General features: G+C 40.2%; 1 protein-coding gene across 1 annotated transcript in view; it reads right to left on the reverse strand.

The window, feature by feature from the left end:
• Positions 1 to 655: 655 nt before the first annotated feature.
• Tbc1d15 (TBC1 domain family member 15) overlaps positions 656 to 27,080 on the reverse strand; it is a 54,599-nt gene continuing 28,174 nt past the window's right edge. Inside the window, exons 6-18 of the mRNA XM_032912481.1 lie at positions 22,550 to 22,652; positions 21,670 to 21,720; positions 21,191 to 21,388; positions 20,138 to 20,266; positions 19,596 to 19,699; positions 18,637 to 18,731; positions 15,525 to 15,641; positions 12,466 to 12,566; positions 10,557 to 10,656; positions 9,780 to 9,877; positions 4,394 to 4,510; positions 3,804 to 3,890; positions 656 to 1,969 (exon numbers count right to left, since the gene is read on the reverse strand). Coding sequence (XP_032768372.1) covers positions 1,757 to 1,969; positions 3,804 to 3,890; positions 4,394 to 4,510; positions 9,780 to 9,877; positions 10,557 to 10,656; positions 12,466 to 12,566; positions 15,525 to 15,641; positions 18,637 to 18,731; positions 19,596 to 19,699; positions 20,138 to 20,266; positions 21,191 to 21,388; positions 21,670 to 21,720; positions 22,550 to 22,652 — 1,513 coding nt within the window. The 3' untranslated portion in view covers positions 656 to 1,756. The remainder of the gene's footprint in view (positions 1,970 to 3,803; positions 3,891 to 4,393; positions 4,511 to 9,779; positions 9,878 to 10,556; positions 10,657 to 12,465; positions 12,567 to 15,524; positions 15,642 to 18,636; positions 18,732 to 19,595; positions 19,700 to 20,137; positions 20,267 to 21,190; positions 21,389 to 21,669; positions 21,721 to 22,549; positions 22,653 to 27,080) is intronic.

Here is a 27,080-nt window from a genome sequence, read left to right on the forward strand (position 1 = left end):
TTTACCAACGCCAATGCATTATCACGTCCATATAAAAAATGCACGACAGAAATACGCATTTCTAGTAAAAATATTTTAACAAGCAGTTTCATAACAAAACTTGACAAAAGTTCAACTTATGAAACATATTAAATTTTCTTTAATCTGAAGTAGATATTGTATTACGTAGAAAACGTCCGAACACCCACTGTCCAGGAAGAACGAGGAGGACATCAAGATGTTCTGAGTAATTTCCTGAATGGCAGGAAATGAAACGCTGGAGACGCTGCGCTTGTGAGCAGTTCAGTCTTCTGAAGGCTTACATTATTAACTGATAAGCGATAACACACAATATTAAAAACCCACGTCTATCGGTTCTAGGGCCATGACTGTCCCTAATACTCAGCTAGGGTACAAGTTCCTTTGGTACCTTTACTTTGTGGGGAAGAAAAACCCCATCTACACACGACCATCACAGGACAGCGGCGTCAGTGACTCGTGAGCGTGCACATTGATGAACAGAGTGCACGAGTATAAAAGGAGTCGTCGTGCTTCTCATCACTTCCACAATGCACTGAAATCATGGCTTCAAGAAATGAGATACCATGACATGCTGAGGTCCACTCTTCTTCTGATGAAAAACCAGCTGTTTCTAAGTGTAATGTAACTGAAAACACTAATTTAAATTTGATTTTATTTTAATGATATGTACAAGAGTTAACAAATTACAATTAAAACGGAGTTTGTTATGGTAATTCCACAGAACTTAAAAACATGCAACACTGCATGGTAAAAACAGCTTCATTCATATACAAAAAATATTCCTTTGAGACTCATGACAGTGCCTGGAAATTTTTGACATAAGCTTTTTGCAAAGAATATTTTAAAAAATGTAAAGATTTGATTAACCAATTAGTGCAGTATTAGGAAAGATAATAAACATTATTAGTAAAGAGGTTACAGTGATTTATACCAGGTATAGACAGGGTTCAATGTAGTCTCATTAAATAAATGTTCAGTTAAGAAAATAGTTTTGAAAAAGATCTTATATTGAAGCCATGTATTAATTTTGTTGAATCAGCTTATATAAATCAAGTCAAGTTTATTCAGTTAAAGAAAATAGGACTATGCTTTCTTATACTCATAAATAGTACGTATATATAGCCTATATACAAGTAAAGAAAAGTTCTTTGTAAAAAAACATACTGCCAATCCAGTTGCTAAGGTTGAAATGGTTCTTTATCCACGACTAACTACATTGGTAAAAATTCTTATTTAAATCACATTCAACCAGCATAAATAGGTAAGCTGAGTATTGTTGTAAACAATAGAAAAACCAAATTTGTTTGTATTTTAAATTTCATCACCGAGTAACAATCTACTTCTCAGCTTAGAATGCTTTATAAAGGCTCAACACTTAATTTAATCAAGTCCAAAGCCACTAAGGAGTAAACACAGTGAACGCTTTTCAAAGTGCGTAATTTCCAAAGCATCCACTTGTAATATTTATCCAACACCGGTTCATCAGCAACAAAATAAGATGTGCTTAGCTATAAAAATACTAAGGAATGTTATTGAAAAGGAAAGGCTATTTGGTAGAAGTAACTACAAAAATAATTAGTTTAAAACTTTGTAAAGCTTTAATGCAAGAACATCAGTACACTGTCTTTCCATAAAACTTAAAGCATGATCAATACCAAGACTGTAAATGTCTACCTTTCATGTACTTAAAAAGGAATTGCAACAAAGTTATCTCTTAAAACACGGAAGACAATGATCATGCAGGTGTTAATCTGCAGGCATTTGAGGATGCTAATGTCTGTGCTGGACTGTCCTCTTTGGCTTCGCTGGCAGCAACGACGGGCAAGGTGCTACTTGGAAATGCAGATACGGGACAAGGAGTTCCAACATTTTCATCAGTGTCGGAATCTGGCGTTGTAACTTCGCTGTCCTGAAGTCCCAGGATCTCACAAACTGCTTGGGGCAATTCCTGAGTATGAAAAATCAAATATAAAATCACAACTGAGGAAAAATACCCACAAAATAACCTTTGAATAGTAGCGTGACTTCAGAGTCTGAACATTCATTTTAACTGGCTAAGTGCTGTGACGTAGCAGCTGATGCGGCGGGAGGAGGAGCCTCTGCACACCCACACGGAGGGACGAGGAACGGTTTATTTGGGGGCATGAGAAGGGGGGTTGAAAAGCAAATAGAGGCAAAAGAAGGGACAGAGAGAGAAAGGGGGGGCACCAAACAGTCCTTTTATTGCAAGCCAGGCTCCTACCTGGCTGTTGCTAGGTAACATTTTGGGCGGAGCCTAGAAGAAATGCCAGCAAATGCTGCGCATGCTTCATCTCCCTCTACTCCAAATGAAATTTTAGCCATCTATTTTGTCTCATGAATTTTCCTAGTTAGCTTTAAATGTCAATTTGACAGAGTCTAGAGTCATCTGAGGAGACTTTCAACTGAGAGATTGAATGCCCAGTATCAGACTGGCCTGAGGGCATGTCTGTGGGGGGTTATCTCAATTGTTATTGATGTAGGAAGACTCAGCCCACGGTGGGCTACAGCATTCCCTGAACAAATGGTCCTGGGCTGGGTTGGACCAGGCCACTGAAGGAATCTAGGTAGGGAGCTAGAGAGACTGTTAGCTCACAACTGCCTGTAACTCAAGCTCTACAGGGACCAACATCTCTGGCCTTCAAGGACATCTGCACTCATATGCTCATGACACACACACAATTTAAAAATACTAGTAAGCAGGAGCCTGTAAGTGAGTCAGGTAGCAATATCCTTTCATGGTTTCTGCTTTAAATTCCTGCTCTGCTGTCCCTCCATGATGGAATTTGACCTGTGCACTGAAATAAACCCAGGTCTCTTCTAGTTTGCTTTTAGTGGGTGTTTTGTCACAATGGAATCAAACTAAAGCAAAGCAGTTTCTGCTTGTCGTTATGAACTGTGGGGTTTGACTGGGTCTGCCTGTGTTTCTGAGGCTTAGGACAGAAAGTTGCAACTTTCCTCCCTGTCTCCTCCCCCACCCCACCCCCTTCCCTCAGATGCTGGGCAGGACAGGAGACAAAAAAGCTGCAACCATCCTTCCCTGCCCTTTCCCCCTTCCTTTTGATACCAGGACCTAAATCTGCTTCTGTGATGCATCAGAACTCCTTCTCCACAGTCCCTCCTCCAATGGCTGCTGACCTCCAAGCACGGTGAACAGCCTGGCTTTTTCTTCCTCTGTCCCTCCACCGCCTCCTCTGAGCAGCTGCTGACATTTACCACTTGCCTGCCCTGGAGTTTTTAGCTTTAATATAATTCTAAAAAGAGATTGTTTGAGCTTAAAAATAAAACTTAGGAAAAAAATAAAGAATAAAAGGCCAACTATGAATGACTTGGTTTAAATTTAGATAAAAAAAATAAAATGTCTTCTTTTTTATAAACAAAAACCAAATTGATAAAAATGCAGTAAGACAAACTGCCATCCGTTGTTCTGATTAGCACCTATTTTTGGCGGTGGATGTTGCACATTTAATAAGAGTTCTTGTTACATTCATTAAGTTGGATAATGTATTACCACTTACTCTACAGCCTCCAGTTGTACAAATATTTTCATTACTTTTGCCATTTTGCCAATTAAATGTTTCCAATCTGGCATAATTAGTCAACTGTTTTCAATTAAGTGAGGTAAACTTACAAAAGTAAATAAATAAAAGCTTTGTTTCTGCCCTCGATTTGCTGACTGCCATTCATTTTCCTCATAAGGAAATCTTTCTTAGCTGATTAAAAAGCAGGAGAAAAATATTGCAATTATTTGCAACACTGTCTACCTTGCATTGGGCCATCTGTAGGGAAATTGCTTCTGCTTTACACAGTATATCTTCCACATCAATTTTCATGGACAATTCATTGATGTGCTAAAAAAAAAAAAATCAACAAAAGAGAATGATAATCAAAACAGAAAGCTCTATTATACTCTACAACATAAACAATTTATTACCAATTATACTGAATTACAGATATTACCCATAATATAAAAATATCCACATATTACAAATCCACAGAAAATCCAATACACCTTTCATTACACTCAGTTTTGAAGACAAAGAATAGCTAATAAGCTTACAAAACATTAAACCTGGCAGTCATCTAGTCTTCTAACTCAAAGTTACAAGGAAAAGACAATTAGCTTGTTTTTTTAAAAACTCTATAAAAGAGCATCCGCTGGACTTTTCTTTCCCAAATAACCACTCTTTAGTAACTGACCAATGTGTATTTACCCAAGTGTCATTCTCCTGGACCAAGTTAGTCCCACACCTGGTGTTAGAGACACAAGGAGATTCAACAACACTCCAAAGAAATGTTTGGTACATGAGGACCACAGAGAAAGCACTACGATCTACACTGAGAGAAGACCCACCTTAAGGATTTCATTGAAGCCATAATGCTTCTCCATTATCTGTTGCTTTTCTGATTCCAGGATAGCACAACACAGAAGAAGATGAAAATTCTTACAGGGCAGTTCAGTCCACATTACCTACAAAAATGTAAGTTACTCAGTAAACAAAATCAATTCTAAACCATTTCTCAAAGATACATGCTAATTCTGAGGCAGTAAAGATGCCTAGTTGGGACAGTCCAATTCTCTACAGATGAAAGGTGAAGGAGTCGTACCTTTAGCTATAAAATAATCAAAATGAAGCTTACTATTCGACAGACACGGTGGGCACGTAATTACAGAGTAACTGACAATGCAGCGTCACAGACTACTGGTCATGCTCTGAAGGACAGCCATAAAAGGTACACGTTACATCCAGCTCCAATACTTTTTCAGAATTTTCTGACCTTTCTCACAAATAGTCCTTAAAAAATTTAAGAGGGAACTGAATCCTATAAACTAAAAAAGGCACTAACTACAGTACATAGGAGCAAACACCGTCAGAGGCTTCTCCACTGTAGACAGTGAAAACCTTGTGTCACATCATAACTCAACATGAAGAATATCTCAGATTCCAACAAAAACGGAAGGGACTACCAAAAATGAACACCCAACTACATAGGCATTTAAGCAATTGCTACATTTTATCCTAAATGTGGGCTGGGGCTAACAGATTCAAGACCTCTACTCCCCCTACTAATATACTTAATGACATCTTTTCTTGGAAGAAAAAAAAAAAACATACAAAGGACACTACTAATACAACATAGCTGAAATACTTTTTACTTTTATAAGGAATAAATCAAGTTAACCCAATTTGAAAACTTTAATTACAAGGCAGTTAACCTCAAAGTTTCAAACAATTTGGTAAAGAAAGAGTAAGGAGTTAGTTAGTTCAGCTAAGTGGTAATGGTATTTTTGATTCACTTTAAAGAGTGAAGATTCGCACTCCAGGGCAGGCTCATGACCAGGAGTTCCTGACACAAACAAGTCTACATTTTGTTTGTTGTGTTTTAAGAGAGTGAGAAAGAGTGGGTGGGGAGGAGGGTGAGGAGGATCTGGAAGGATTTATGGGAGGGGAAAACATGGAATAAAGTATATTGTATGAAAACAAATTGTAACAAAAAAGTTCAGGTTCTAACTGCACATATCTGATACACATTTAAGTTTGAATCCATGCAGAACACAATCAGCTCAAAGCAATATCCTTCAACTGACACAGCTCTCTCTAATGGTAGCCTGGAAAACAGTTCCCAGTTGGAAAGGAGTTCTTAACATATGTGGTGGAAATTCTAGCATCTCTTAGTTTGTATAACCCAATAGTTAAGATATTATACTCCTGTTGTAATTTTTTAAAAGCGTGCTAGATCTGTTATTAACATACACTCATAACGAATGGTGATAAAAATAGTAATTTTCTATTTCCCCTTGAAAGTTATCCCGAGTACAAAATGAAAAAGAGGCCCACACCCAACAAAACAGAATAATTAATCTCCTTTATAGAGAAATAGAACAAGGGTAGTAACTAAAGAGAAATAACTATACCTTTCTAGAAAATAAAGAAAAGTTAGCAGCATTTGTGGTATGCTTGTTTTGTATTTATTACTTATGTGCTGTAACTTTGAAAAACACAAGCCATTTCTTTTGTGATACCTCAGCCTATAACCCAAACTATAACACAATCTTCCATTAAACCAAGTCTCAATTCAACCAGAAAGTAGCACATGATGTCTGGGCCACTACTACACCAGAGGCCACGTCTTCTAGACAGGGTTCCCAGATGGGTATGACTGATGGATACTCTTCTGGGGCATGTCTAACACCTTCCAGTACTACGATAGCTATGATTAGGAATAAAGCTTTCAAGTGAGTACCAGCTTGATTTCATCATGCTCTAGGATTCAAAATGTGGTGACTCTGGAGTTTTACCATCAAGTTCTGGAGGGTAACAAAGAGCGGAGTGGGGGGTGTATGTGTCCTATAGGACCTCAGTAGCCAACTACTCCAAAAGAAGCAACCTAATCCTGGCATTGGGCTTACCTGTTAGCCAGTTAGGACACATGGCAGTGATTCCATTTTAACTGGGTGTGCTTGTGTGTGTTTAAATACAAGCACACACCACACCCGCATGTTTTTTGAAAGGTCTTTAAATGTCATTTCTCCTTCCCTATACTCCCTCCTCTACCACCTCTCTACTCCTAACCCATTTAACCCTTCCTTCCTGTTTCCTTATTCCCTTTTAACCCTTTATCAACGGATGTTATCTCAACTCCCTTGAAATTGCACTACCACCACCACCACCACCACCGTCTCATCTAATTTCCTGACCACTATGGGTACTACAAATAAACACACATATCTGATGAATGTGAGAGCACTCATGAAGTTTGCCTTTCTGGGTCTGGGTTATCTCAGAATAATTGTTTCCAGCTACATCCATGTACCTGCAAACTTCATTTTCCTAACAGTGTATAATATTCCATTGGGTAAATATACCACAATTTTTATTATTCATTTATCAGCTGACCGTTAGCTAGGCTGTTTCCATTTCCTGGCTATTATAAGTAGAGCAACAATGTGTAGGAGGCTGGCCTGGTGCTGCTATGTATTCAAATGCTAAATACAGGCCCCCAAGATCTGGGTGCCCTCCACCCCTGACAAGGAGATACTTCATGCACACTAAGTGATGTTACATAGCACTGCTCCCCAAGGTAAGTGGGATAAAGGCTATGTATGATTAGGCAGTAAATAGAAAGGTGGGTTCTCAGTTACCTGACGGGAGGTTATAGTTAGAGACGGGTGGGGGAGAGAAGAGAAAGCCACCATGAAAGGAGATGGACCATGGGCACATGGTCTGAAGAAACAGCAAGCAACAAGGGACAGATGGCTGGGATGTAAGGTAGAATAGCCCAAAACCTGCCCAGTATAGGCTCACAGCTTGTAGCAAATCCCTGGACTACCTTGTTTTTTATATGGGCTGCCTAGAATATTTAATTCATTTTGCAACAATGAATATGAATGAGCAGGTAGCTCTAAAGGAGGCTATGGAGTCCTCTGAGTTTATACCTATGATGGCTAATCTTGATTGTCAATCTGACTACCTTGGAATCAACTAAAACCCACGCTGCTAGACATAGCTGTGGAGGAGTTCCCTGACTGATCATTTGAGATAAGAAGACCCACCAGAAATCAGGGTCATACCTTCTAGTGGCAGCCGAAATAAAGTGTACACAGATACAGACACAGACAGACACAGACAGACACAGAGAGAGAGAGGGAGGGAGGGAAAGAGAGGGAGGGAGAGAGAGGGAGAGAGAGAGGGAGAGAGAGAGACTGACTGGCTGACTTTGCTTTTTGCTTGCTTGCCCTTATTCTCACAGATGAATTTATCTAGTCTACTGCTAAAGCTGACCATATCAGAATATACTTCTTAAGGATTCCAAAACAGAAAATGGAGACAGCCAGCCTTATGAACTGAATGAATAACTACTGGGTTCTTGGTCTTTTCACCAGGAGTTAAGCCTTTGTGGGACTGACTGAACTACTGTAAGCTGTACACCACGCTAAGAAATTGCCTTTTTATTTATATGCATAAACACACACACACACACACACGCACGCACCTTTTTCGTTCTATCAGTTCTATTCCTATACAGAATCCTGGCTAACACATCCAAAAATGGTATAGCTAGATCACATGGTAGATCTAAGTAATCCATACCTAGCACATTATTAGGACACGACATTATTAGGACACGAAATTATGGGCAGATGGGTTATAGGCCCTAGAAGAAACCATACGACTATTTTTCTACTAAATGGACACAGTATAGAACCAACCCCTGAAGACTTATTGTGTAATATCCATAGTTCAATATGACTCTCAACCATCATCAGAGAAGCTTCTATTTGTAGTAAATAGTGGTACACACACACCCCGGGGGCATATATACTGCACCCCTCCAAAGGGTAGATCATGTGGAAGAGGGGATGAGTGTAAGAGTCAGAGGTGGTGGAAGGCTACCAAGAAATACTCTTACGGACACACAGGGAAGAAGCACATCTGAACTACAGTGGCTGTGACCACACACAAAGTCTGTGCAAGCCCAAGCCAGACAAAACCCCAGAATGGAGAGGGGGTTGAGCACACAGTCCTGTCCCCAGCTGTGGAGCCATTGTAATCGGTGGCTGCTGTAAAAAAGGAGAGGCAGGTTTCTCCAAGAGTGTAGAGAAAGACCACATAACTAAGGATATCTGGTCTTGAAGGTGGCAGGTGGCAGAGGGTGTATGGTACAAAACTGGGTGGACAGGGAAGGGGATTGGATCTGGGAAGTATTGAGGAAGGGGTGAATACAATTAAAACATATTGCATAATACCTCAAAGAAACAAAACCTTTGGCCTACAATTTGTCCTGCCTACAAGATGTGCCGAGGTAGGTATGCAGCATCAATTGAAGGAATGGCCAACCAATGACTGGTCCAGCTTGAGACCCATGCCATTAGAGGGAGCCCACCCCTGACATTATTAATGTTATTCTGCCATGGTTGCCGACAGCGGCCTAGCATAATCAGAGGCTTCACCCAGCAATTGATGAAAACAGATGCAAAGACCCACAGCTAAACATTAGGTAGAACTTGGGGAATTCTGCAAAATATGAGGAAGGATTGCAGGAGCCAGAGGGGTTAAAGACACCGTAAGAAAACCCACAGAATCAACTAACCTGGGCACAAGGGGTCTCACAGAGACTGAACCACCAACCAGGGAGCCTGCATGGGACTGACCTAGGCCCTCTGCACATAAAGAACATTGTGCAGCTGGGCCTTCACGTGGGACTCCTAACAGGGGAGCTGGGGCTGTCTGACTACACCACTTGCCTTTTCTGTAACTGGGTCGCCCCAACTAACCTCCATAAAGAGGATGTGCCAAAGCTGGTTGATATCTAAGGAGGCCTCCCCTTTTCCCAGAAGGGAAGAGGTATGGATGGGGAGCAGGGAGGGGAAGGACTGGGAGAACAGAAGAGAGGAGGAACTGCAGTCCGGACTATAGTAAATTAATTAATTATAACAAAAACTCAAAGAATATAAATTTAAAAATAAAAATTATAATAAAGTCAAATCTACCAAATAAAGGGTACATATAGCAAATGATCTAAACACTTCTTTCCTGAGATAGTTCTTAATCACACAGTGCTGTTCTTGAAGGAGAATCCAAAACACCAAGACTTGCACCTAGAGTATCAGTCGTGGCGGAGGACTACAGACATGTTTTCAAGCTCACTCTCCTCAGAAGCTTCTGTGAGGCTATGAGAATATACTACACCTTACACAGAGTAAACTGTTTCTTTCCATAATAACGTTAAGAACTTACCTCCCATAATCGAAGTATATCTAGAAAACTAAATTCCCTTTTAAATCTGATTAAAAGCCATCTGAAGCAAAAATACAGATATCCAGAGTCCTGGGATTCTATATAGAAGAAAAAAAAATATGGTTTACTCTTATGCTAATATGTCAGAAAGAAGGAACCTTCCTCAAATTCAAATTTTCTCTATTCATGTTACTAGAAACCTTATATGTCTGACTATAGTCTATCAATTCAAGGAAGCAACTGAAATGTACAGGGTAACTTTTTTTAAAAAACTAAACAAAGTGGTTGGGGATTTAGCTCAGTGGTAGAGCGCTTGCCTAGCAAGCACAAGGCCCTGGGTTCGGTCCCCAGCTCCGAAAAAAAGAAAAAAGAAAAAGAAAAAAAAAAAAACTAAACAAATACATAACTGTATGAAAACAAAATTATATGAAGTAATCTTAACACGTCGACTCTTTAAAGCACTAAGGCAAGAGCAGTGGAGTGTTTGTCTTTAAGGTTGCCATATGGGGCGTGGACAGACTGCTCAGCAGTTATAAGGACTTGCTGGACTTGCTGCTCTTACAGAGGACCTGGGTTCAATTCCCAATACCTACAAGGAGGCTCTTTACCATCCACAACCCCAGCTCCAGGGAATCAGACAGGCACACACATAGTGCACACAGAGATATGCGAGCCAAACATTCATACACATAAAGTAGTTTAAGTTGAAAAAAGTTCCTTACACTCTTACAGGTGTTACCCTACAACCTGCTTCGTAGTTGCTGTCCCTTGACTTACCTAAATAGCTACAAAATCCACTGTCCAGTAATCTGAGTAAGGTGCTCAACTGGATTAACTGGGTCTTCATGCCTTGCATTTGTTCTTCAAAATTTTGATGCTTTAAAAGAAAATAATTATCATACAATATAAGTATTTCAAAACACATGATTATTGATAACTAAAAGTATAATCTAAGGATAAATGCCGGCCCTCTACTGTACTGGTTTTGCTAAGTAAACAACAAGTAAATGAATACCAAAAGCATCACTAAAGAGAGACAAAAAAGAAGATACCCTTGGTCTAAAACCAGGTTCATTTTCTACCCATGTTTATTTGATTTAGATAAAGAGAATACAGGGAACGGCAGCAGCTGACTGACCAATAGCCAACAGTCTTCCTTATGCTGCATAAATTATTTAGAAAAGGGAACCTATGTTCTGGGACATAAATCGTTATCAAGTTATTCCCATTATTAAATCTTCCTTCAAATAAGAATATGGAACAAAACCGATTTTAGATTTAAAACAAATCTCACTTTGAAGACCTAAGTGCCTTTTAGGTTTCCTAAGGATAGGGAATGTGGGAAGTCAAAGCCGAGTCCATGACCACAGTAAAACACTTCCCATCTTGCAGTCAGCTGTCTCACAAGCACAAGGGCTGTAACCTAACTAACTCTGCTGCCGACTGAATGCAGGAGCAGATATGGAAATCCACATTGTATTAAACAAGACGTTCTGAAATGTCATTGGAAAAAAACCTAAGGTATGTGTGAGGTTATACTAGGCTTCTATCTAAGTATTTACAAATATCACAGTATTGACTTTTTATATGATCAAACATCAACAGATACAGTCCACAAAGAAACAGTTATTGGAAGTGAAAGGTTTGATAAGTGATGTGGTTGAAGTATTCAAACAGTCATCAAGGTTGAGTAGGTTCCCTGTCTACACTGAGAAATGACCAAAGCCCTAGAACAAATACTCTCAAACCTCCTCAGGCATTCTTACCCTTTAACTCGGAGGCCTCAACTTTGCTAGAGTGAAAAGCCTCAGACCAACTTTTCACACTCTCCCTTCACAGTTTTCCAATAGTACTTTAGCAAAACTGTTTAGAAGCCATTCTCAGTATAAAATCTGCAATCCCCTCCCGAAGCCTTGAGTTAAAGTATACCACAGATAACTAACTACTGCAGGGGACTGCACAGCAGTCTTTATGCCACATCAGCAAGCCATTTCAGTGTGTACCACAAACTCGGCATCTAGTTGATTGACCCTTATGGTTAGGGCCTTATATCGCACATAAGCCTTTCCCTGCTCATACGCCCCTCCACCCACTCACCTGCCCTAAATCAGTTTCTAAGTGCCTGAGAAGACTTTGCTACAGATCTCTGTAAACAGTGGCTCTGTTCTAGTGTCTCAAAGATACAGTAACAATGACAGATAAAACACTGTGTGTCAATACATACATATAGACACTGCTAGTGATGGCATCCTAAATCCAAGACAGTCACTGAAGGCCAGTAGAGTGCTAGCATGATGCTAAGCTTAGTGAAACTAGTGTGAGGCTCACAGAACTAAATTCATCTAGTCATCGATTGTCTATGGTGGCATGCATGGTCATCTAGTCATCGATTGTCTATGGTGGCACGCATGGTCATCTAGTCATCAATTGTCTATGGTGGCATGCATGGCTCGCTGACAGAACAGAAGCATTTGCTGATCCTACCAACAATTATTATCCATTTTCATATTAAAGAGAACTCTAATATTCCCCAGCCTCTTGAAAGGTTGTTAAAGAATTAAAACGAGCTTATGCAGTGCACATTTCAAGCCCCTCCTACTAGCGAGATCCTACCGTCAATCTTACACACTAATCCCACTAAACTTCTCAGAGTCGGTCTGGGTACAGAAGAAATCCCTCTCCTTACCATCTGGTCCATGTAAGAGGCAAAGCACCAAAAGGCATCCACTTCATTCTCCATCACATACAGAAGGGGGGAAAGTAAGTCGCTCATTCCTTGCACATATCCTAAAAAAAGAAGGAGAAGTCTCTGAAAACCTAAATTTTATGAATCCTGTTGTGCGTATCACCACCATGTAGCTGAAAATTCCTTTTCTATGAATAAGAAACTGGCAGATACATTCATAAATAAAAAAAATAAAGATATTACTCTAGTAAGTATATGAGAAAGATCGGCTGTTTCTGAGTGGCATGGTAATCACGTATCGAGCTGCAGGGACGTGTTTTAATGCACTTTTACGTACTTTCAAAATATCAAGGCTGAACTCAGTGAAGTTCTCTTACTCGCCCGTGAGTTGAGAATACAAGCCAACATGACTAAATTTACCAATTTACTGCGTCAGATACAGTACAGTGAAGCACAGGAATGAGGTCCACTGGCTGCCAAACAGCTCTCCTAGGTTTCAAGAGACCCAGAGTTATTCATGAGACCCTTAACTATCTTTCAGATACCTGAAGTGCCGGACTGGAATGTTATGTTGGTGTGGACAAACGGAGGCAGCAAACCGTTTACGTATTCCTGGCAGAATGCAAGGCCACACGTGGATTCCTACCTCAAAACTGTCATGGGGAGAGCGAGCGCATGCCACCAGTTCTTAGGAAACGGTCCTACTCTACAGTGTTACCATGTTAAAATGGCAATGGGCTGGAGGGCTGGGGCTCTCAGCCTTCCTAATGCTGCAGCCCTTTAATACAGTTTCTCATGTTGTGGTGACTCCAACCATAAAATGTTGTTGTTGCTATTTCATAACTGTAATTTGCTGTTTTGAATATAATGTAAACATCTGAAATGCAGGACAATACACGACCTCCATAGATTGAGAACTGCTGGTATAAAGGGAAGATTGCAAACCAGCAATGAAGATTATAATCTCTAACCCTGGATCAAGTATTTTCTCCTTATTTAACCTTGAATCACTTTCTGAACCAATAAACTTTACTGATAAAGTAGGACTGACAGTCTCACTTCACAAAAACCTATTATTATAATTTAAAATTAAGACCAAAGCAAGTATGACGGTACTTTACAACCTGAAAATCATTCCATATACTTTTCAATCATCCAGTATGAAGCTAACTATAGGAACGGCAGAAAGGATTGGCTATATTTTTGTATTTTAATTAGAGCCCTCTAATTTTTCAACATACTGCCATTAAAGAGGCTGAAGCCTTGAGAACCATAACCAAGGTAATTACAGAAATGCAAGAAATGAAGAGAACGTTATTTATAATTCGAGGTTAACTTGAAAGCTCTACTTTCGTAAACTGGAAAACACTACTTCTGATGTCTGTGTCAGGGAGCAGCTCGGGAACGAGCATTACCTACTATTTATAATAAGCTGATGGCTAAGGAAAGAACCAGCTCAACTTCTCCTGCTGCTTAAAAACTTTGGTTCGTTAGTGCCCAGCATGGTCATAGGCCCTTAATCCCGGTATTTAGGAAGTAATGGCAGGTGATCACTACAAGATCAAGGCTAAGGTTAACCTGATCTACATATCAAGTTCTAAGCCAGGCAGTGATACATAGTAAGACTGTCTCAAAACAAACCAGTATTATTTTGGTGTCATCCATGTCATCGTGTGTCCCTTCCTGTGGTGGTTTAAATAGGCATGCCCCCATAGTAGACCCAGGTGCTTGAATGTTTGACCCATGCAGAATGGCAGTATTAGGAAGTGTGGCCTTCCTAGAAGTGTGTCACTGTGAGGGAAGGCTTTGAGGTCGCCTATGATCAAGCTACATCCAGTAGACAGTCTCTTGTTGCTCAGATCAAGATACAGAACTCTTGGTTGCTCCCGCACCATGTCTGCCTGTGTAGTGCCCTGCTCCTGTCCATGGTGATAACAGACTGAACCTCGGAACATGGTATCTCTTCAAAACAATGAAACCCTAACTAGACACATCCCTAGGATTCCCCCATTTCACATGCCAGTCCTAATGACTTACTTTTGATAGGACCCACAGAATAGTTCACACTACACCTGAGAGTGGTGATCATTATTTTTCTCCAAAAAGATAAAAGCATAAACAATGGTTCTCAAACTTTCTCCACAAACATATTTTTAATGTCTTACATTTTTTTCAAGGTATTCCTAACCTTCAACTATTCCAAATAGTTCATTAACGACTGAAAGTTTCAGGTTTTAATGCATTTCAACTTTCCAGATTAGGGATAAGTGAAGTCTTCTGTACACACTCAAAATCCAAAGTTTGCCGTGAAGGAGAACTGGCTCCATGTACCCCACTGACGAGCAGCAGGGACTCAGCTGGGAGGCTGGCAGCCCCCTCCCTCAGCACTCTGCAAACAGAAAAGAAGGTTCCCAGGACAGGAACCTGAGCAGTTTCCCTCTCCTGCTAGACCCTCCAGAAAGCTCTCAAGTCCAAAAAGCTAAGAAAGGGAACCACCCCTGGTTCAAAGCACTCAGGTACGATGTATCTAACCTCAGCCAGAGTTTCTGTCCACTCAACAATGGAGCACCTCAAGCCCTGCTGCCCCGGTTCTCCCAACTTCTCAAAGCTGGAAATTAATACAACATCACCATCTTCGGTTTTTACATACACTTACTTATCACAAGCAAGGCCAAACGCCCAGCGGAAAAATGAGTAGCTTCATCAAAAGAAATGTAGCTAGTGGGGCTGGGGATTTAGCTCAGCGGTAGAGCGCTTACCTAGGAGGCGCAAGGCCCTGGGTTCGGTCCCCAGCTCCGAAAAAAAGAAAACAAAAAAAAAAAAAAAAAAAAGAAATGTAGCTAGCTATGGCCAAATCCCTAAAACGATTTCAGGTGAGATAGTAACATTCAGAAGCTATCACTATGAAAATTAAAATAATCCCACAGTGCCCCTGTGGCTGCTGTGGAGTCCCACATCCTTATAAGCTTCTAAAGCAAATACCATGTCCATGTCAGCTTATAACATTCTAAAGCAAGCACACACAAGTCTTTATTTAAGTCAAAACACAGGGAACTCACCTAAATCAAAGTCATACATGCAGTAGGTCATCAAAATGTCGTGGAGCAGAATCAGACCTGGGTTATCTTGGCCTTCATAGAACTTGTTTGTTCGATCTGTCCTGTTGACATCTTTCTCTAGAGAAGAAATCATATATTTAAAAGATAGATTGATATAAGCACAGAGTTTCTTATTAATTTTACTTGTCCAGCTTTAAGTGATGAAATAGAAATTCCTGGAGGACTGACTCCCATAAAAAGTTGTCCTTTGGTCTCCACATGTGGCTCTCTTGGGTGCCTGCCCTTGGTCAGTTTTCTTCACTGCACTGCATGGCATGCACTGTGCCCTTTACAATCCCACCTGTCTACTGCTCCAACCTCTCTCCATCTGTTTACAGACGTTTGCCAAACGTGCACGTGCTGTGTGTCCAAGCTCTTTCTTGTTCTCCTGAACTCAGGTTGATCTTGTCATGCCCAACAATGCACAAGGCACTCCTTAAAATCAAACTGTTCATCTCAGCACTGTCCACACGAAAAGCCCTTGCCTTTTGGACACATCAGCCCCTCTTCTGAACCACGTTCATCAGTCTTTTAGGAAACCATGGTTTTGTGCTATCCTTTCTCCTCTCTTGCCTGTTTCCTTTCCTGCTTTCTCCATAATGTCTCCAATTATAAATGAAAGTACCTTAAGTACCTTGAGTCCTGGGGCCTCTTCTGACCAAACTGCCTGGTTGACAAATGTTATCTTCTTTCCTAAATCACTGTTTCACAGTCTCTTAATCGGTTTGTTAGTGACCCTAAACTTAACGCCAGCTCTTAACTCACCTAGCACTTGAGGTCCCACATACTAATTAGTGAATGCCCAATACATACCAAAATTATTATCGAAAACTGAATTCCAAATAGCCCCTTACAAACCTGTCTCCCTCTTCTGGCTTTTCTCACCGTAACTGAAAGCATAGCAACTCCATTTCTCCAGTTGTTCACACTAAAAATGGCATTCATCCTTCCTCCCCGTGACTGACAATGAACACTAAATCTTCAAACTACACACAGAAACCAATTCACTGTACCCCCACACTACTGACACCATTGTAGCAACAGTGGTGTCCTGGCTCTTCTAAACCTTCAGGGTTGGGGTTGGGGATTTAGCTCAGTGGTAGAGCCCTTGCCTAGGAAGCGCAAGGCCCTGGGTTCGGTCCCCAGCTCCAAAAAAAAAGAACCAAAAAAAAAGACTAAACCTTCAGGGTCCCGGAAAATTAAGTCTAGACTTTGCTGTCTCCTCTGCCCCAAATCCCCCTCTCCTCCAAGTTTCAGGACAAATACCACGGCTGCTCCAGCCTCCATTAAGTGTGTGGGCTGTTAGCCTCCCACGTCAAGCAGCCATCATCTCTCACCTGGACTGGTGGCTGCCTCAGTCATTCTCCTACTGCTGTTGCCCCCTACAACTACCCTGCAGGCAGCCACCGACGTGTGCTGATGAACTGTAACTCAGCTCAAGTTACTCTTCGGCTCCAAAGTCTTCTCATTAGAACAACTGTCGAGCATAAGCACCTGGTTTCGCTAGTCAAGAAATGACTCATCCTATTCCACTAACAACATGGGTCCTCTAACTCTGCACCTCCACCATCTCTTAATTAGACTGTTACCTCCTATTAACCAAGCTTCTTTAATCCTGTTTATATCTTAGATAGCTTTCTTATTCCTATTTACAACTTGATATGACCCATTTTCACATAGCAGCAAAAAAACAAATATAAATACACTCTTACAATGCTCCAATGGTTTTCCACTACACTGAAATCCATCTTCTTATGATCCACAAAACCTCAGCCTCCTATGCAGAGATGTGTATGCATGAATACATGTCTGCAGGTACTCGTGTCATACAGGGGGTATGAGCATCCATGACCCCAGAGGTTTTTTACCACTGCTCCATCTGACCCCTTTTGGAAGCAGTGTTTTTCACTGAACCCAGGCCTAACTAAATGGTAAGACCAGAGGACTAGTAAGCCCCGGTGAACCATCTATCTCCCACGTGGTTATGCCTGTGTGCGTGCATACCTGTGTGCGTGCTTTAAATCCACTAGAATATCTGGACAGATTAAACAAAAACCAGTAACCCTTATTTTCCACTAAAAATGAGCAAACGGAACGAAAACCCGTCTCAATTCAAGTCACACAGAGATTTAAGCTAAGTGGGAAGCAGAGACAGGAGGATCAGGAGTTCAAGGCTACTCAGGAATGAGGCACAAAAATGAGAGCTACTACAGCTTAAAATGTAATGGGAAGATGATACAACATGTATTAAAAAATGAACCTTCAGGGGTTGGGGATTTAGCTCAGCGGTAGATTAGGCAAGCGCAAGGCCCTGGGTTCAGTCCCCAGCTCCAAAAAAAAAAAAAAAGAAAAGGGAAAAAAAAAATGAACCTTCAAATACTCACCAAGTTAACTTCTAGAATCCTTTCTAGGTTGGGCATTTTATGTCCAAACAAGAGGGAAGGCAACATAGACCATCACCATTTTTTCTACTGACACTGGAAACAGGAGGTGCCTTCAGATGGAATTGTTAAACAACCCATGAAAAAGAATCCCCAAGCTTTTAGCCTTAAGCAGATAAGGAATTTACAGGGGGTTGGGGGTAATTAGTATGGCCAACAGGTGGCAGTGGTTGTCTCCATGTCACAAAAATCCTGACTTACTATTACAACCTCTAGGCATAACTGTTTGTTAGGGCTGTTTGTTTAAGACTCGAGCTTGCTATGTTGTTCTGGCTGGCCAGAATTGTGTATTATGTATTATGTGCATGTGTGCACAGAGAGACACATTAAAGCTAACCATAATTATCTCTAGGTAGCAAAAACAAATTTTTATTTTCTTTTGGTCATCTACAGTTTCTAATTTTTTGACAATAAGCACAACATCACTTTTACAAGGAATAAAAAAAAATAAGTCTTTTAAAATAAGGAAATAATCTTTTCTTAGTTCACATCGTGGGATGATAGTATGTAAGTACTTAAATATACAAAGGCTAAACTGACAGGCCTGCTAGACTACACATAAGTTATATTCCCACGCACTCCCCAATTCAGATTTCTTTTGAGCCCCAATATCGATGGTATCTATGACATACCAATCAGACTTCTATAGTCTCTCAGGCGTGAGTTTCTCTTCTCCTGCGCCTCACTGACGGACTTCCACTGCAGCTTCATCCTGAAGTACTCGTCACTGTAGGAGACAGCACACAGCAGCACGCATGAACCTTGTGTTTGTAACACTGCTTACTTGTCTACACAGACTCATCAGCGGATGATGATGGTGGTGGTAAGTTACAGACGTGACCGTCAAGTGTTTAGACACATGTGAAGCGGAACAGAAGGGGTGAACTTCAGCTGCCCACATTCTCAGTACACCAGAAAACACTCCAATTCCTGAAGTGATTTCTACATTTACTTAAATATTGGAGCCACTAAAGTTTTTTAATACATATAAACAAGAATTCAAATATCTTTTTAAACCCAACTTTAAAAGTTGTTTTCCTGTTTTTTTACTAGAAAACTTAATATAAAAAAGAAAGGACAAAAACTTTTGATATGCACATAGTGGCTGAATAGTTTAAAATCAAAGGTAAGACTGAAAATCAGACATAAAAATACCTGGGAAGTTAGTTGTATTTCTCTACAAGAATAAGAAATAAAGACGCTTTCTTTTATGTGATCCTTGTGTGAGCACATGAAAATAACTTACAGGTAATATAAACAGCAAATATACGTTTAACTACAACTTCATAATTAAATTATAAACCAACAGAAATTAATAACATGTGTATCTAAAGAGTTGTCTTTATGCAAAGCTAGCACAGGAAATTTGTGCTATCATATTTATATATTCACAAGCATAGCTACAAGAAGATCCTTCTAAATAAGTGTTTCTGGTTTGAAATAATTCCATTGCTTCTAATTTTTAAATTGAAACAATAAAATCTAATTGTCCCCCCATTTCCTGGTCTATTCCCAATCTTCACATGAAAAACTTGTATGGGTGGGTTACTTGAATGTCTCTGGTAAACATATAAAGGCATCATTTACTCACGTTTTCTGTTTTTGTAATTGAGTTCTTTCCTCTTTGGTACTATCCCAAGGAAAATAACCCAGGAGAAATTTCCATGCTTGCTTTCTTAATGAATGACTAAGACCCTAAAGAAAGTATTCATATTAATCACATTAGTTAAAAACACAAAAAACAATACCCTAAGTTTACAAAACTTAAATATAAATAAATGGGAAACTTAATACCTAAGTTTTACATCCCAAATTAATTCAGTGAATCCTATTCTTGTGTCGTGTCTAGACCCTGATGGCTAAGTAGCTGCCAAAATAAGCATTCAGCGGAGAGCAGGCGAGGAGGAAGGCCAACCTTACTGGGTAGGAAATGCTACTCTACAAGGCTCCTCATAGAACCCACACAATAAAATAAGAACGATTATCCTCTCTAGACTTATGGACATCCGAAAACTCAGCACTTAGGGCATTGAAAGCACCCCACTTTTCCAATCAATACAGAAATTTTATCAGATCTTTCATCAAAGATATAAACTAACAAAACCCTGATGCAGTCAGCACCAGAGGCAGTACCCCTCTGAATATCATCTGCTTCATGCTCTCCACGTTTAGCAGTCTTCCTTCAGAGTCCAGGCTTTTGGTCCACTCTTCCAGGGATACTGGTTCCCGCCTTTGAACAACAGGTCGCTCTCCCAAATCAATCTAGAACAGGGAGAAAAATAAGCAGCACTTCTCATACATCTGTAAGTGAAGTCAAAGCATAAATACAAACCCCTCAGACCCTGTTTCTCAGGTCTGAGCTTCAGTGCTCCTCGCATCCCTCCTCTTACCAGTTTTAAGTTAATGAGTTCTATGGGCGCACTCCACCCATTTCCCCTCTTCAGAACAAATTCAGAGATTGCAGTGACTTAAAGTATTTATCACTAGTTTTGCCATTACATCTTCAATTACATAAGTAAAAATCATTCAACATCAATTCTACAAACCCTCAAATGAAATTATTAAGAGATATTATTAAGAAGAAATAGAATACAATTATTCCACTATCACTCTAAGATTAGCTTTTCTTACAAAGTGAGGTTTACAATTCTCAAAATTGATTCATGATGCAATCATTCCACTTGGCGTCTATACTGTTTTTATTCAATTAATAGATGCTGGTAATTTTAAAATACTAACTAAAGATAAAGCCTTTAATTAAGTTCCACAACTTATAAATTTACAATTTTATTATAATTATGAGCAAGCTTCAAATTGCAGCAAAGCTCTGTTGAATATTATATAAAGACTGACTTCCATTCAAGGCAAACCCATTGTTCTTAGTGGAGACGTAAGGAGAACAAAGCCCGAGTCACGTCAGCTGCCTCTGGTGCCTACACAGAAACGGCAAACTACAAACAAAACTGACAGGCAACAACAGGCAAACTCACATTCCTTTTACCTCTCTGCACCCCACAAACAACCTCTTCATTATTACCAAGGCCATCAGAGAAGATGAGGCGTTAATGAAGAGATAGTAAGACAAATCAGCAATCAGACATGAAGAGCTCCGTCTTTGCAGTATTCGCTATGCATGCATTCCCCTACTATAATGTTAGGAACTAGATTACGTTAATCTCCACTCACTCTCGTGATGACTTCAAATCCTGGTTCTTCTTGCTGATTTATCTTCAGACCTGGAATAGCATCACTAAGAAAATCCGCCATTTCTGAAGGTGGTCGTTGATGTGTAGAGGGATCGCTGCCTCGCAAACTATCAAAAATGTAGTTTGTAACTTTGGAAAATCCTACCATGGTTGCTGTGTAAGGATCCTTTTTAATTTTCTATATAGTAGAAAAAAATATTAGCATTATTAAGAATATAAGGAACAAATGATCCCCTAAGTGGCTTTTAGAAGCAAAGCTTTTAGCAGGAGGGGAATCAGAGCTAAGACAGAGTATTCTATGATTGTCTTAGGGTTTTTTCCAGAAAGACATTTTAAATTTAAAGCATTTAGTTACAATAGCATAATAAATGACAAGTTAATGCTACTGATTGAATTGCTGATCAACAAATGCTCTGCAGGCTTCAATCAATCTGCATACAGGATGTACACAGGGCTTACTCGCCAGTGGTGGATGGCCCACAACAGCTTTCTTCTGTCTAGCAGGCCTGCCTTCACAAAAAAAATACAGATATGCATTTCTTGAAGTGTGCATTACCACACTAACTCAAAATATTTGATAGATAAATTTAAAAGCTCAGTTTATTTAGGTAAGAGCTGGTGTTTACTCCAATTATATTAGCTGCTCATATCAAAAAACATTTCTAGGGCAGAGCTGTCCTGAAAACAGCCAAGTCTTTTCTATGTCTAGGCCTGGGGTTATTTCTAAAGCCTACTAATTTACATTTACTAAAAGGTTGTTTATTGAATAATTACTCAGAAGAACGTTTTATTTAAGGAGAAGATCCTCTCGTCCCACTCCTTTCTGAAATCTCCATTTCTGTTATCTTCACACTGCTAAAGTCAAGACAAAGTGCCAGAATCCAGTAGGCACTCCGGCATGTGCAGAGGAGGCTGAAGGGCTGACAACTATCAGGGCTCCTGTAAGTGTTCAGGGAGTTCTCCTGGCCAAACCCACGACTCTACCTAAACACGCTCAGAAGAATCAGATGCACCCTAATATCCACACTCTCTACTGAGAAGTGAAACAAAAATCCAGATTGCTTTTTTTTCTAATCACTAAATTGAAATATCTCACTCTGTGATCCTTCACATGAATGAAAAGCCTAATTAAAATCTGCTGCCTTATTTCAGCACTATGAAAAAGGGAAGAAGACCTGACTCAATAGTATTACTCTGTAAGGCCACACAGTGCTGGGCCATAAACGCCACATACGCCTGCTCACTCTGTGGGCTCTGAGACCATGGGATGAGGACTACAAATGACAGGATCAAACTGATATACAGATAAAGGACACATCAAAGGACTATAACAACATACTTGTATTAAGCCATATGCTGGTTCATCAAGAAGATTTTCAAAAGACTGTGAAAGACTCTTATTTTGACAATTGACAAGAAGCGTTCTACTATCTTGTGATGACCTGTAAGTAGAAATGGAGATTTTTAGAAATTACTACCACAATACTTTAATTATCTCCTGAAGAGTTCATTTTTAAAAACACTCTAGCTCCAGAAGTTTCCTAGTAAATAAATTTCCTATTAGCAAATACCTAGAATGTTAAAACTTCATGAAACATGAAATACTAAATCTTTTTTTGTTTGTTGAGACACGTTTTGTCTATGTAGCCTCAGCTCTCCTGGAACTAACTCTGTAGAACAGTCTGGCCTAGAACTCAAGAGGTCCACCTGCTCCTGCCTCCCAAGTGCTGGGATTAAAGATATGCACCACCACTGCCTGGCTTTTTTTTTTTTTTAATTTATTTGTGTGTGAGTTTTGCTTACATGCATGTATGTAGGATACATGTGTACCTGGTACCAAGAGGCTAGAAAAGAGCATCAGACCTCTGAAAAACTTTAATAAAGGTGGTTGTGAGCGGGCATGTGTGGGTTCTGGGAAACAACCCCGTGTCCTCTACAAAAATGGTAATTTCTCTTAACCACTGAGCCATCTCTCCAGTCAAATTATTAAATCTTAAAATGGAATGTAACAAACATTTTTATAATTTTATTCTAGGGAAAACTAAGAGGTTTATGTTACAATGAAACTGAATCCTTAAATAAAATTTACAAATAGAAAAGTCTACAATATATATATGTATTTGCTATAAAAACAAATAAAACCAAACTATAAGATTCAAGATACATACAAAATAAGAAACGTACTTTGAAATGGTTTCCAAATTTGTTCCACAGCTTGTTAGTATTACAAAATTGTTAAGGATATAAGATATGAAGGTTCTTTGATAATGATGCTAACCATAACTATACATGCATACATACACAAGTGTACACACACACATACATATAGATACACTTTCAGTGACCACACAGTTCTAGTTTTCTTATTAAAGCTCTAAGAACAGGTCTCTTTCCACACTTCTTAGTAACCACGGAATGAACACTGTGCTTTCCAAACAAACATCTAATTCTACAGAATCAGACAAACAAACCAGTCTTTTTCTATTGTTTTATGACCTAGTAAGTTAGCTGTAATAAATCTGTAAATGTTCTATGTTTAAAATAAAACCTAAATGTTTTCTGCTACAATACAACTCTAGTTTATTACAAACGTTTGAGATAAGATCTTTAATAACAGTTATCTTGTCTTGATTCTAACATAGCAGATAAAGCAGAAATGCTAGAGGGGATATGAAATCCAAAACAGGACCTTTTCTGAACACGGTTATAAACAACAACACTGGATCCTTGAAAGGCAAGAAAAGCTAATACACTGTGGCACCATGGGGGGGTGGGGGGGCAATTAAAATATTGCATTTTCATTCATTATGTGTTTCTGAAACTAGGGCAGGTGATTAAGATGCAGAGGCATGGACTCTCTTACAGCAAGTCATGTTTACAACAGGCCAACTTACAAAGGTGCATCAAAAATCAGATAATGTACAAGGATAGGGACTGTTCCTTCTAGCATAGCATTTAGTAGCGCAGGGTTATTTTGTTTCTAACAATAAATTACATCAAGTCCCTTAAAAATCTTAATTAAAAATGAAAGTAAAAGCACTGCCTGATTTGTAGGAAATAACATGTGCGATCTTCAGCTATTAGAGTCAGCCAGCTCCACATCTCCAAAGCATCAGTGACCCCTAAACTGACCGCAGGAGATGAAACTGCACCACAAACCAGCAGCCACAAAATCTTCCCTAAGTATTCATTTTTAATACTGTGCACTCCCTGAGGGCTATGGTAGGCACCTCCTTGGGGAAATAATGAAGAAGGAAGCATCAGTGTTAACAAGCAGGGAGAGAACATGTCTCAGTCAGGGATTGTACTGCCGTGAACAGACACCATGACCAAGGCAAGTCTTATAAAAGACAACATTGATTTGGGGCTGGCTTTCGGCTTCAGAGGTTCAGTCCACCATCATCAAGGTGGGAACAGGCAGTCAGGGTGCAGGCTGGTGCAAGCAGAGCTGAGGGTTCTCCATCTTCACAGGAAGGCTGGCAGTGGAAGGCTGGCAGTGGATGACCGACTTCCAGGTAGCTAGGGTGAGGGTCTTAAAGCCCACACCCACAATGACACACCTACCTACAACAAGGCCACACTTACAAATCCTGCCACTCCCTGGGCACATTCCACTCCCTGGTCCCCAGGGACTCAGGTGTTTAAACAAGCCTATGGGGGCCATACCTACTATAGCATAATTAAAAAGTACATTTAGTCCAACTTCCAGAGTCCCCATAGTCTACAGCAGTCTTAACAATGTTAAAAGTCCAAAGTTCAAAGTCTCTTCTGAGATTCATCTAATCACTTAACTGTAATCCCCAAGGCAAGACAGGAAACCAGTTGGGCAAACTCCACTGAGCTGGTTCCACTCCCTGGTAGCGCTTTCCTCAGCAGATGGCCAAGGTTCTGGTATCTCAAACATCTTGGGGTCTCCAATGTAACTTCAATGTTACAGCTTCTTGTTTCAATGTCTGGGATCCATACATAAGCTTCTCCAAAGGGCTGGTGTCACTTCTCCAGCTCTGCCCACTGTAGCACTCTAAGCTCAGGTTGATCCACTCCACTGTTGCTGACCTCTTCAGTCCTGGGCCATCAACTGCAACTGAGGCTGCACCTTCACCAATGGCCTTCCATGGCCTCTCACAGTGCCAAGCTTCAGCTGCTCTTCATGAATGCTTCAAGCCTTCAAAACCAGTACCCCTGGGTGACTCTTAAACATTACCAAGTCCAGTTGCAGCACAGGGTAAAACCTTGACTATCTCTGTAACACAGCTTCTTTGTGTTCTCAGAAAACACTTCCCAGATTTCCCCTCAATGACGCTGTGTCTCCTTAATCACTGCTAATTTCTTAGCTCCAGCTAACCAAATGCCCCAGAAGTCCCTTCTATTTTTCACTCTAAAGCCAGAGACACATGGCTAAAGCTGTAGAATTCTGCTGCTTGCAGGAGCTGGAACATGGCCCCCTTGTTCTATTACATTATCATTAGCTTCCTCTTTTCCAATTCCTTCACTGCTTCACTTGGCTGTTCTGAAGATTGACCTTGAACTCAGACATCAGCCTGCCTATCTCCTGGGATTAAAGATGTGTAGCACCACACCATGCCTGGATTTAAGTTTTTTGTTTTGTTTTGTTTTGTTTTTTTTCACCTAGCACTTGCTCTGTCTCAGGCTGGCCTTCAACTCAAAGATCGAGGAGGATTAAAGGTGTGCACCACCAAGCCTGGATCTAAATTTAGCTGGGTAGGATCTTGCCCCAAAGTCCCTTACTTCCTTAATTCAATTTAATATCCTTCAACACAGGATTTAGTTCCATATCACTTCCTGGTGTCCCTTTAATGCTCGAACCATATATTTTGCATTTTTTCCTTCCTTAACTTGTTCCTTTTCATTAAAATGCTAAGCAGAGTCAACTTTAGTAACCACAACACAGAATTAACACTAGGCTTTTTTGAGACTTCCTTTTTCAAAGCAATTAATCTAAATCTCTTCACCTTAGCCTCAGGCAGAATCCTCAGACAATGGCAAAAGGCAGTCACATCCTCCCCCCTTCCCCCAAAATACCATAAAAACAGTCTCTAGGCTATAGACTGAAATTCTTTTTCACTGAACCTTCTTGGACCAGGTTTGCACAGTTCAAATCACTCTCAGCAACAAAGTCTTCCTTATTTCTACTAGGATATAGCCCATTAACCCCCATTTAAAGCATTCAAAATTCAAAGTCCCAAGATCCACCTTCTTCCAAACAAAAACATGGGCAAGGCCTCTCACAGCAATACCCCAGGTCCCTGGTACCCACTTCTGTCTTAGTCAGGGTTCTCTAGAGTAGTCTCTATATCGTAAGGGAATTGTTGATGAATTACAGTCTGTAGTCCAACTCCCCAACAATGGTCAGCAGCAGCTGTGAATTAAAGTCCAAGGATCTAGCGGTGGCTCAGTCCCCCATGGCAAGGGGAAAAAAAGAGCCTTCCTTCTTGCAATGTCCTTATGTAGGTCTCCAGCAGGAGGTGTAGCCCAGATTACAGGTGTGTACCACCAGGCCTAGATCTAGGACATGCTTTGTCCCAGATGACCTTGAACTCAGGGATCTCCTTGCCTTAGTTTCTTAGGATTCATAGCCACTATGCTTCAAGATCTCCATGCAAGATCCAGGCCAGAAACTTGTATCTCCCAGCCTCAAGATCTGGATCACAGGGGAGCCCTCCAATTCTGAATTGTAGTTCATTCCAGATGCAGTCATGTTGACAACCAGGACTAGCCACTACACTAAGTGTTTCTATTTTTAAACTCATCTAGTATAAAAACATCCTATGACCTGAGATTGTACCAATCTCCCAATTTCTCTTAAAAATTATACAGAAATATTTTTGTAAAACTCTTTCAAAAGTATA

This window comes from Rattus rattus, chromosome 1 (genome assembly GCF_011064425.1).
Source record: "Rattus rattus isolate New Zealand chromosome 1, Rrattus_CSIRO_v1, whole genome shotgun sequence".
Classification (NCBI taxonomy): Eukaryota; Metazoa; Chordata; class Mammalia; order Rodentia; family Muridae; genus Rattus; species Rattus rattus.